Raw genomic sequence first — 12,934 nt, 5'->3', positions numbered from 1 at the left:
TTGACCCCAATCCCTCCCCTCCCCACTCTCCACCCCCCCATAGAGTTTCTCTGGTTCATAGTTGTTTGTTGATTTTGATTTCCACTTTCTTATAGTTATTCGTTTTCCTGGTCCCTTATTTAAGTTTTCTAGATTCCTGCTATGAGTGAGACCATCCGGTATTTTTCTTTTTCTTTTTGGCTTATTTCGCTGAGCATGATCCCTTCCAGCGCCATCCATGTTGCTGCAAATTGCATGTGTTTATCTTTTTTGAGTGCTGAGTAATATTCCATGGTGTATATGTACCACATCTTCTTGATCCAGTCATCTATTTTTGGGCATTTGGGCTGTTTCCAAATCTTAGCTATTGTAAATAGTGCTGCTATAAACATAGGGGTGCAGGTGCTCTTTGGAATTGATGTTTCTGTGTCATTTGGGTAAATACCTAGCAGTGGAATTGCTGGATCATATGGAAGCTCTGTGTTTAGTAGGTCCAGAAATCTCCACACAGCTCTCCATAGTGGTTGGACCAGTTTGCACTCCCACCAACAGTGCAGGAGAGTTCCTTTTTCTCCACATCCTCGCCAACATTTGTTGTTGCTAGTTTTTTTTAATATGTGCCATTCTCACTGGTGTAAGATGGTATCTCATGGTAGTTTTGATTTGCATTTCCCTGATTACAAGTGATGTTGAACATTTTTTCATATGCCTGTCGGCCATTTGCATTTCCTCTTCAGAGAAGTTTCTTTTTAGCTCTTCTGCCCATTTTTTGACAGGATTTTTTCTTTGTTGTTGTTGAGTCTTATCAGCTCTTTGCAGATTTTTGTGATCAGTCCTTTATCATTAGTGTTGTGTGCAAAAATGTTCTCCCAGTCGGTGGGTTTTCTCTTTGTTTTGGTTATTGTCTCTTTTGTTGTGCAGAAGCTCTTTAATTTGATGTAGTCCCAGCTGTTGATTTTTGCCTTCACTATCACTGCTTTGGGTGATGTGTTATAATTTTTTATACAAGCACTGGGTACAGTCAGAAGCGCGGGAGGGTGAGAGAATTCACCAGAGCCAGAGCAGGGAGCAGAACAGGCAGAAGGACTGAAGTACACTGCTGAGGGGAGCAGCAGGCGGCAGGAGAGGTCTGCGTGACCTGTGGGACCCTCCTCCGGTGGCCGGGGAGCAGCCGGGGATAGAACCAGCACTGCAGAGGCTGTCGGGCAGCTTCGCAACCCAGCGCTCAACCCGCTGCACCACCGGGGAGGCCCTAGACTGAGCTTCTTAATGAAGAATGGCAAAAGTTTGGAACAACAAGTGGGTTAGATTGCTGTAACTATTTTAAAAAATTAGTCTGAAATCTGTGGCATGTTACAAGATGAAAAGTTATGTGCAAGTAATAACAGTAGGGTAAAGTTGATGAGGACTGCCAGGAGTGTAGAATGAAAAAATTCAACTAGGCATCATTTAACAAAGGTTTGAAGGAGATTAGCATATTATTATGTAGATATCTAAGAAAAGAACATTCTGAGCAAACAAGCAATATAGTATTCCTAGGGCCAGGGAAATCCTGGTGTTTGATGATTACTCAAGGAAGCCAGTGTGATTGAAGTGGAATGAGCAAAGGGGAAAGTAAAGCTGAGATGAGTCAGATACGTTACCTTATAGGCCATTGTAAAATGTGTGACTTTTATTTTTAATTAGCATGGGGCAGAAATACATCTGCTTTCCCTGATGTATATGGTTTTATTTTTAACATATTCCCTACCTCTTCAGTGATGGTTGGATACGTGATAAAGGGTTTGAAATACGTACACTGAAAGCCTTAGATAATTCATAAATTTTATGCTTGGTACCTAAATCATTAAAGTTTGAATATAGTTTAATACTTGAATTTCCCTTTTTAAAAAATATTTGTTTATTTATGCAAAGAAGAATTAGGGTGTAGGCCAGAGGTATGGGGGATGAGCAGATTCACGAAGGACAGAGTGGGGAGCAGAACAGGTGGCTCTACTGAAATGCATTGCTAAGGGGAGCAAGTGGGCGAGACAGGAGAGGTCTGCTGTGCCATATGTGGGTTAGCTCACTGGCCAGGGATCAAACTCAGGCCATAGGGGTGATAGTGCTGAGACTTAATCCTTAGGCCACTAAGGAGGCACCCAAATACTTAAATTTCATTGAACATTTAGGAAACCAGCATTTAGCATACTCTTAAATGAAATTAGAAATAAGCTATCAGATAAGTAACACCTAAAAGCTTTTGGTTTATAAACCAATAGAAGAAATTAGTTTGAAAGATATATATTTAATTACCCAACAACATTCAGGAAACATAGAACATTCACTCTGCCTGTGATTTATAAAAGTATAAATGAAATATAGTTGGAATAATGAACTTAAACAGAATAGTGGAATGAGGACTATGGCAAATAACTAACCAGGAAACAATAAAATTTAGAATTTGGAATTGAAGCATTTATGCTTTAGGCATATGTGTAGGCATATGTACCATATATGGGTTAGCTCCCTGGCCAGGGATCAGACTCGGGCCATAGGGGTGATTGTGCTGAGACTTAACTCTTAGGCTGCCAGGGAAGGCCTTTGATGAGAATTTATTAAAGAAAAACTCCTCAACTTTAAATGGGAACTATTGGTTGTCTGAGGCATTTTATTTTGTGACTTCTATTCCATTCCCTTCCTACCTCTCAGTTCCAATACCTGGTAGTTTTGCCAAGACATAAGGTAAGCCATGAGAACCAGCCTCTTTGCTACTGAAAGTGTTTGACTTGACTTAGCAGAGCACCAAAAGTTTCCATGCCAGGGAGAGTTGTCAAAGGGCAGTTCTCAGATAGTCTGAGGGTGGACTTTGGAACAAATAACAAACCAACAGACTATTTAGAAATTTATTGGGGGATCTGAGGAATGAGACAGCCAGCCATGGTGGGTCTTGTAAGGTTCCTAGTCTCACTAGTGGTGTGGAAGGTTGCTCTGAAGAGATAAGAAAAGATGCTAGCTACTCACTTATTGCTGGCTGATTGTTTTAACTTAAGTTAACCCTTGACTAGGATTTGGAGGAATAGTATTTGGAGGAGTGTGATTTGGAAGAATCGGTAAAATGTATCTATACTGTAAGAGATTAGGATAGTAGTTAATCTTTGTGAGAAGGGAAGATTAAAGTATTTCTGGAATACAAATAATATGATGTTTCTTGAGCTGAGGGCTGGTTTCACATGTGTTCATTTTATGATAATTCATCAGTTACAGTTATTTATACACTTAAAATTTGTCATCTTTTCTGCATGTGTTTTATCAATTGTCTGTTGATATAATAATACTTTGTAACAGCCATAGAACCTCAGAACAACAGGACAGTCAAAATTTTTTTGCTCATGAGTCTGTGTGTTGGCAAACAGATGTAAATGATCCATGCATTGATGTGTGCAACAAGATCAGTTAATCTTAGCAGGATGTGCTCTTGCATCTGTAGTTTGCTGGCATATACACTGAGGATTGGCTGGTATTAGGTGGTCCTAGCCGGTATAACTCTTCTATATTCCACACACCCTTTCATCCCCCAGCATGATTCCAAGAGACTGAATGAAAGAACCTTCTTAAAGTCTAGGCTTAAAAGACCATCACATCCAGGGCATTCTGAATTCAAAAACAGGAGAAATAAATTCTACTTCTTGATGATAAGAGTGAGAAGTCACACTGCTGGGGCTGTAAGTACAGGAAGAAAACTGCATTCAAAATTTTGCAATGAATCAATCACATAAGTTCTGTTTCCATTTATCAATATGTAGATAAATAAAACAAACATAGCACATTACTGATAGTTGTTAAATCTAGATGGTGCCTTACTCTGCTTTTCTGTATCTTTTGAGAAATTTCAAAATACTTTTCTGTTTCCTGAGGAGGGGTTATTGTTGGCCAGTTTTTTTGGTTTTGTTTTGGTTTTGTTTTGTTTATCTCTGGGATCTATTCTAGTTGTGCTAAAATCAAATGCTAGGACCCAGAAATCTGCATTTTAAAATACACTTTTCAAGAAATGTTAAGGGCCTCCCTGGTGGCGCAAGGGGTTAAGACACAGCACTATGAAGCTACTGCAGGCACTGCAGCCCGAGTTCAGTCCTTGGCCAGGGAGCAACCCATATGGTGCAGCAGACCGCTCCTGATTTGCCCACTGCTCTGCTCAGCAGTGTATTTCAGTCAGTCTGCCAGTTCTGTTCCCAACTCTGTCTCTGGTGAATCCTCTCACCCCCCACACCTCTGGCCTGTACCCCAGCTCTTGTACGCATAAATAAATAAATATTAGGAAAAAAAAATGTTAAATTTTTGTTTTTCTGACTTCTTCTGGAATGTGTGGCCTAACCAAGGTCTATTTCCAATTTTTACTAACTTCAGAGAAAAGTAGAACAGTGCAGCCCAGCTACCAGTTATATCAGCCATTGACAAGATTGCCTGACTCCCTTGATGGGGCCACAAAAACCATACACAGATTTTTGAGATTTCTTGAAAACAGTGGGGGAGAGAAGAAATGAGGTTTATTAAATAGCTGCTGTGTACCATAAACATGACACTTTGTACTTTACATCTACTATACAACAATCTTTAGGGTAAAGGGGGAATTGAGAGAATTATATCATTTTGTAGATGATGTAGTGGAAGTTCAGAGAATTAACTAAATAATTGTCAACATTTCATAATTACCTAAGCAGAAGGCCAAAGATTTGAATCTAGCTTATAGATTTTTAGACTATAAATTAAATAGTTTTGAAGAAAGCAGTGTTTTTGGAATTGGATAATTTATTATATGTTAAGTCTAGTATTTATGAGAATTAGGACTATATATTTGTACAGTACATAACGCAGTGCCTTAGCTGTCATTATTACTAATGGTAATATTCTGATCAAAATGCAGCATTTTATTGCTCAGATAGCAGAAGACTTAGTCTTTTTAAAGTAACTTTACTTTTCAGGTGTCTTGGGTAATTTATGTTAAATGTAAAAGTTGATTTTTTTTTTTAAATATAAATGTTTATGTTTAAACAGTTGCTAAGCCAACTTAAAGGAAATTTAGAAGAAGAAAACCGACATCTACTAGATCAGATTCAGACATTAATGCTACAGAACAGAACACTATTGGAGCAGAATATGGAAAGCAAGGATCTTTTTCATGTTGAACAAAGACAGTACATGTAGGTACCAAATAATTTTGTGCTCTCACTTTTTACTCATGGTTTTATCATTGCCTTACCCAATGGCAGGAAACGTAATGCTAATTTTTCTTGATTTTCAACATTCTTTTTGAATGTTTACTTTCTAGGAACTATGCTAATAAACAGAAATACTAACATAAGAATACATAGATCCTGTTCTTAATGAACTGCTAATATAAGGATGAAAATTAAAATAATTGCTAAAATGAAGGTATATGTAGAAGACCACAGAAACAAACACATATAGGGGAAAGAGTTCATTGGTCTGGGACAGGCAAGGTGGACTTTCCAAAGATTATTGCTTGAGCTGAGACTTAAAAGTTTAGTAGGGGTTTTCATGAGACATGCAGTCCACAAAAACAATATGGCCTTTTCCTTGATGAATCTTTATCTGATCATCCAGGATAGAAATATTTTTCTTTTTATAGGTTCCTATTGTACTTCCACAGTACTTTTATTTTGACCTTGGTACTACATTGGATTATAATGGTCATTTATGTGTATGTCTTCTATATTGTAAGCAGAACTGGGCTACTTATTATTCATCTTTATATACCTCCTGCCTTCCTCATTGTAAATTATCACTAAATGTTAAAAAGGGAGTATTCTTGTCATCAGTTTTTTTAAGAGAGATCATTTTACACTGTTTTGTGATCTTTGATGTTTCCCTGTAAAACATGTACTACTAAGATTATAAAATGAGACTTAAATGTGGTGAAATTAATATATTCATGTATTACTGGAAGCAGGAAATAATTCTCTATAAGTGAATTCAGCCTAAATCTGCTGTAAAGGAGAAAACCTATTTGCATAAAGATGTGGTTCAATATTTTTTATTATATTTGTAAATTGTAAACTATCCAACATTTAAAAATTTTGTCTATATAAACTGTAATAAATTACCCTTCATCCCAAAAATTGAGATACTAAATATCCAAAATGGGGGACTAATCAACATCTGCTTACAGCTGTTGAGAGAATCTTTATTTAATCAGATTGTAATATGGAAAATTTTTTTCAGACAAATAAATCTATTGAAGAATTGAAACTAAGTCCTATATCCTTTTATTTAAGTATGTTTTAAATTTAAAGGAGCAGAAAAACATGGAAAATACACCACAGTTACTACTTAATAAATTCTTACTTATAAACTGTGATACCTGTGTTTATGTTTTAGGGCATAGTCACAAAATATCATTTATTACCGTACAAAATATAATCTGTACTAAAATGCAATTTTATTTTCATAGTGATAAGTTAAATGAATTAAGACGACAAAAAGAGAAATTAGAAGAGAAAATTATGGATCAATACAAATTTTATGACCCATCTCCTCCTAGAAGGTACCAATAGCCAAATTTTATTCATTTTTATTTAAATAAAAGAAAGTTATGTTACAATTTATAATTTTTACACCTACTAATTTTTTGAGGGATGTATTGAATTTTAGACTAATAAGAATTTTTTTTAATTATTCTATTAGGAGAGGCAACTGGATTACTCTAAAAATGAGAAAATTGATAAAGTCTAAAAAAGATATCAATCGAGAACGTCAGAAATCTCTAACATTGACACCTACACGCTCAGACTCCAGTGAAGGATTTCTTCAGCTCCCCCATCAAGACAGTCAAGATAGTTCTTCAGTAGGTTCAAACTCTTTAGAAGATGGCCAGACTTTGGGAACCAAGAAAAGCAGCAGTGAGTGCTTATATTTGTGATGTCTACTATTGATTTAGATCGATTTCTAAAGATTTTTTTTTTTATTATTAACGTCAGTCTTTTTGAGTAATTGTCTGATGAATACATTTCTTTTTCACTCCATATAATTATAAAATTAATTGCATACTGCAGTAATGCACAAATGATTTTCTATATTGCATATTTAGAAATATGGCAATACAGAGACACCAGTACCTCTGCCTCTTACTTGTTCTGTTAGCGGACAAGCTTTTTATTCTTGCATCATACTTCATAGGGTAATTATTAGGAGCAAGTTAGAAATATTCATAAGGACTCATTTTCATAATTATTTACAACTAAACAGAATAATAAAGCTTTATTATTATAAACCATATTATAATAAGGTTTTACTTATATACTTAAATGGTTTCAAGCTGAAGAAGCAAAGTTACATTGAGGAAAACAAAAACTATTACAAGTTTGAAGACAATGTTCAATAATTTAGAAATAATTGAAGGTTAGGGAAATTGTTGAGATTGCTTGGTAAAGAATCAAAATAAAATAGATGGGAGACAGAAGTTTCTGTATAAATTCTTATATAAATTTTTAAATCAGAAATGGAGAAATATCATATAAAATGGCCTATATGGGTCACAGTCGTCTGTTTCATTAATAGTATGCTTAGCTAAATGGCAAGAGAAAAGTCAAAGTCTAAACAAGTGTATCTTGAGAGAAAGAAAACAATCCAATGCTAGGCCTTTGAACATGTTTAAGAAATTGACTAGTATCTATGTTCTTGTAAAATATGTAGAGAGGATAATATGAATTTACTCACACTATCACCAGTCACTAAATTTAAAATGAATAAATATATGTGATACGTAAACACACACATTTTACTATTAAAAACAGATTAAAGACAGTTATTATTCCCCAAGGGGGAGATTCTATACACAGTATTTTGGACTCAGTAGTTAACTCTGAAAAGAGTATTTTAGGATGTAGGAGATTAGACAGAATGTCTATTTCAGAGTGCAGCTACAGCACCCTAAAAACTATAATCCATAGGGCCTCCCCGGTGGTGCAGTGGTTGTGCGCTGGGTTGCAAAGCTGCCTGAAGCCTCTGCAGCAGCACCGGTTCTATCTCCAGTGAGCCCCTGCCGCAGGGCGAGGGTCCCACGTGGCGCGCAGACCTCTCCTGCCTCCCGCTGCTCCCCTCAGCAGTGTATTTCATCACTCTGCCTGCTCTGCTCCCCGCTCTGGCTCTGGTGAATTCTCTCACCCTCCCGCACTTCTGACTGTTCCCAGTGCTTGTATAAATATAAAATTAATCTTTAAAAAAAAACTATAATCCATTAGTAAACAATAAATAACATTGTTCATATACATATATACATATTTATGCTTACATATACATGTATATATCAAGAAAATGTTTTAATTTTGTATCTTCACATAAAAATATTGTTAACTGGGTCTTTTGCTATCTAGTCTTGAAAGCCAAATCTACATGAAACTTCACTTTGAATATTTAGAGAAAACAAGTGTTTTTTTCCTTTAAAAAGTTACCAGGAAATCCAGTTTTATCCACTGCCTTTAGATATAAAATATCAAATATCTGTCTTTTTAAATGAGAAGTGGTGATGGATATACTTCATTTTTTAATTAAAGGAAGGTATTTCAATTAAGATATGACAGTATGCAGAAGAAACAAGTTTTTAATGGGGTTATCTTGTTTGTTACAACTAGAAATTTGTCAGTCCTTAATACTCACTGCTGAAACATCCAGAATAACAATCAGAAGGAAGTTAATATTCTCCTTTCCTGTGATTGTAATTATAGTTTTAGAAATTTTTAATTGAATACAAAATCCCTTAATTTCAGTATCATTTGGGAAAAGAACATTGTATATCTGCAAGCTAATTGCCATAAAAGGGACCATATTTCACCACTGGGAAATTTAAAACTCCTTTTATCCTGTCTACTTTGGATGTGTCTGTCTGTCAGTAAAGCAGTCTTTTGGAAAACAGCTGAAAACAGAAAAAGAAAGTGTCTACACAAGATACCACGTGCATGCCGCAACCACTCAGCTTTGTTTTAGCTAAATGTCCATTTTACATTGTTTCAGTTCATTTCTTTTTAATCATGAAAACAACTGTGATTACTAAGCTAGAAAAACACAGGTCAGAATAAAAGCTTAAATAAATCATGACTGTTCCTAATAATAGTCAACTAAGTCAGTTAAGAGACTGAATGTCCCTTAGACTCTCCTTTATGAGTGACACTTGTCAGTATATTGAAAGAGCTGTGATGTATTCCTAGTTGGAATGGAGAGATGCTATACTTTTAAAACACAAACAACAATGTAAATCAGTGTTACCCCAATTTAAAAAAAGCTTTATTTATAAGATGATGGCAAACCCTGAGAAAAAGAAGAATATAATGCATATTTAAGCCGTATGTAGGTTGGTTCCCTAGTTCCTAAATTGCAGTTCCAACAAGATATTGCAGGTTGTTTGTATTCAGATTTTATTAAAATGTAGCTTAAGAATATAAGTGAACCCAGTGGATATTATATTTTTGTGCTGATGACTTCTCTTGTAGTTATAATGCTAATTTTCATATACAAATTTTTTTGCACAGTGCACCCTTTGATTTTTTTTATAAACTCATTCAAAAAGTCATTCAAAATACCTAAAAAATATTATATATTCATAGTTTTCTGTCATTTTTGCTTGCTTTAGGGTGCCTCCTTTATAGCCTTATCAGTGCTTAGTGCTAGCACTTAATACTACTGTCAAAATAGTCTTTTTTTTTCCTCTTTCCTCCAGCCAACCTGTTGTAAAATGAAATTAATACACTGCTTGTTTCATTTCTTTAAAAGCTTTGCTCAAAAGAATGTTTCCATGGTGCTGTTAAATAATGTCTCAGACTTCAGTTTAAATCACTAAGTAATTCCCCCATTTTCTTTTTTAAAGTCCAGGAAAATAAAATATTACAAGCTTTTCAAGTTACTTTAGTTTGTTTTAAATATCATCTGGGCAAACCTAGTTTTTGTTGTATTTTTAATGTACATTACTAAAATAATCTTGTAGAATGTGCATTTTTCTAATTTTTCTTCCTAAAATTATTTCCTAAATAATTTGGTATAATCCTTATAATTGAAAAAGTTAAAATAGAGAATTGAAAAGACTTAAATTTTCATCATGTATAATCTGTGGCCTGCCAATAACCCTGATTTTAAAGGTAAACCTTTATAACTTAATTAGGAAAATTATTCCTTCCATAACTAATTGTAATCAGTTTGTATTTATAGGACTTTAGCCAATGCAAACTTTCAAAATATATGTTCCTCATCATTGTCTTCAGTGCTTTTCCAAGTATTTTAAAGTATCAAAGTACATATTTCATATTTCATTATCACTCAGCAGCACAAAATTAATAGCTTTTTAGTTTAGCATACATAGCTGAAACTCAGACATTCATTTCTGTCCTTAATTTCAACATTTAACTCCCATCTGTTCTTCTCCCTTTTTTCTTTCATTTTTCTGTTTCTGTTTTTCCTCATGCTCTGACATAAAAGTGATTGCACTGAAAAGACTGCCCTTTTTGAGGAACAGACCGAAGGATAAAGACAAAATGAAGGCCTGCTACCGTCGTTCCATGTGTAAGACTTTATGACAGTTCAGCTTCTTTCAAATGACTACCCTGGCTTCAATTACTAATTTTTCACTAACCTTTCTCTGGACTGTGCCTGTTTTTCATGTTTTGCAAAGTGCAGTCTTCCTATAATACAAGGAGCTGGAAGAAATTTTTTTTTTTTTTTCAAAATTGGCATTAAATTTGCCTTATATGTATGTTCACTGGCACATATACATGGTCATATGTGTAATATATTTGTAAATTTCCAGTGCTTTCTAAAAGTTGGCAGAAAAAAAAACTTTAATTTTATATGCCAGAGAGATTTTTTCCCCAAAGAAATTTGCTTAAAGAAAATATAACAAAACCTTTAGCATTAGGAATTTATTTCCTTAAATAAACTAGATTAAATAAATAAATAAAATGACCTATAACCCTTGGAAATGTTTGTCATTCTTTATATAATAATATTCTGGGTTTTCTTTTTTTTCTGTTTAAGTAAAATAGATAATTAAATGTATCACTTTGGATATCATCTCTTTCAGGTTTTTATTGAATGGTATACTCATTTAATTCATAGGATAAATAATTTCTTCAGTAACCTGCTCTGACCAAGGACTCTGTCATTTTCAATAATGATGCTGTATAAGAACTGCTCTCCATCTTACCTTTTATTCATTCCATTTTTGTCATCACAAAAGCACATTATGAAGTCTTCTAATTATATTGCATATCACTGCACAAAATGCATGGCAGTTATACAGAGTAAAATTCCTTTTCCTATCTTTAAGGGGGTGGAGGGTACATAAAAATATTTCTTGAAATTTATCAGCCCTTGGCCTGTCCATTTCACTGAGCTGAATGCATGTCATAATTCTAAAATGGCCTTCTGTTTATAGTTTTTGATGTTCACTTGCATTAATCCATAGAAAAAAAAAAAGTTGTGTATAATACAAAAATAGAAATAAGAGCAAGTACATTAACCATGCTGACCCATTTGCTTTCATTTGCATCCCAGCCATGAATGACCTGGTGCAGTCCATGGTCCTAGCAGGAGGACAGTGGACAGGTAGTACTGAGAATTTGGAGGTTCCTGATGATATTGCAACGGGTAAAAGGAGAAAAGAATTGGGAGCTATGGCCTTCTCTACTACAGCTATCAACTTTTCAACTGTCAACTCTTCTACAGGCTTCAGATCCAAGCAGTTGGTTAATAATAAAGGTATAGGCTGTCTGCTATTTGCACTGTTGGCAAAAGAAATTTTAATTTGACTTTCCCATGTCTACTTTTATGACAGCAGAAACCCAAAATAATTATCAAAATAATCAATTTGAGGGGATTTTCCAATCATGACAAAAATTCAAAAACATCATACAAATAACTAAAATCTTTCCTAGGCCACTTGTCATAAATAGCTAATGAACTAACAACAATTGGAAAAGTAAAAAGTGAAAAAGAAAAGTGTGATAGAAGCTTGAAAAAAAAAAACAACAACACTTAAGAACACTATAGCTTGAAACAGAGAAACATGTAGAACAACCAAGGCTCTTGCTTTGCTTTGCAGGGTTACAGGGAAAATTATTTCATTGCTTCTGGTGTTTATCCTAAGTGAGTCAACTCTCATCAAAGCTGTTTTTTTTTTTATTCCTAGTTTCAGTTTCTGGTTGAATCTATGAAATGGATTAAATCAATATATATTATAGTTGTTTGAAAAAGATTTCCATATTCTGCATAAATAAAAATGTGTAATAGTTACTTCTTTTGTTAAAAATGTTTTTATATCCATTTTGCTATTTTATGTAGATACTACATCCTTTGAAGACATAAGTCCACAAGGTATTAGTGATGATTCTAGTACGGGATCAAGAGTTCATGGTAAGAGATAAACCTTATTTGGAAAGTACATATTTCATACAGAATTTGAATGTTAAGACTCTTGCATTGAATTGGTGAATGTGACATTGCCAGTAAGCATGTTTTCTCCAACCTACATCTCATAGCTACCTCCACCATTTCTTCAAACCTAGTGCTCCCTTTTGCGCCTTTAAGATTATTGTTTCATCTAAATAGTCTCTGTTTTAATAAAGGTCATTTATAAAGTATATCTGCACAATGCTTAAATGTAACCTTGTTAACATTTTGCTATGAGGTTAAAATTAAGAGAGATTTTACCACTGGCTTACGAAGTATTTTATAAAGAATACACCACATTTTCTGCATTGTTGAGCATTTCAGAGTTTTAAATTTCTGTGTGGAAAGTCATATCAGGGCCTCCCCTGGTGGGGTAGACAGTTGAGCGCAGCCCTGTGAAGCTGTCTGCAGCCTCTGAAGCGTGAGTTTGATCCCTGCCAGCAAGAATTCCACATGGCGCAGCAGACCTTTCCTGGTGTGCCCACTGCTCCCCTCAGCAGTGTATTTCAGTCTGCCTATTCTG

At 34.7% G+C, this 12,934-nt stretch overlaps 1 protein-coding gene across 1 annotated transcript in view; it reads left to right on the top strand.

Moving 5' to 3' along the window:
* Positions 1–12,934, top strand: part of CCDC88A (coiled-coil domain containing 88A) — a 154,918-nt gene that overhangs the window by 121,287 nt on the left and 20,697 nt on the right. The window contains exons 23-28 of the mRNA XM_054687742.1: positions 5,014–5,159; positions 6,431–6,523; positions 6,664–6,878; positions 10,444–10,527; positions 11,518–11,721; positions 12,304–12,375. Coding sequence (XP_054543717.1) covers positions 5,014–5,159; positions 6,431–6,523; positions 6,664–6,878; positions 10,444–10,527; positions 11,518–11,721; positions 12,304–12,375 — 814 coding nt within the window. The remainder of the gene's footprint in view (positions 1–5,013; positions 5,160–6,430; positions 6,524–6,663; positions 6,879–10,443; positions 10,528–11,517; positions 11,722–12,303; positions 12,376–12,934) is intronic.

Source organism: Talpa occidentalis, unplaced genomic scaffold, assembly GCF_014898055.3.
Source record: "Talpa occidentalis isolate TD23 unplaced genomic scaffold, MPIMG_talOcc4v2.1 talOcc4.5, whole genome shotgun sequence".
Taxonomy (NCBI): domain Eukaryota; kingdom Metazoa; phylum Chordata; class Mammalia; order Eulipotyphla; family Talpidae; genus Talpa; species Talpa occidentalis.
The sequence above is the reverse complement of the archived record's forward strand: the minus strand, read 5'-3'. Positions and strand labels throughout refer to the sequence as shown.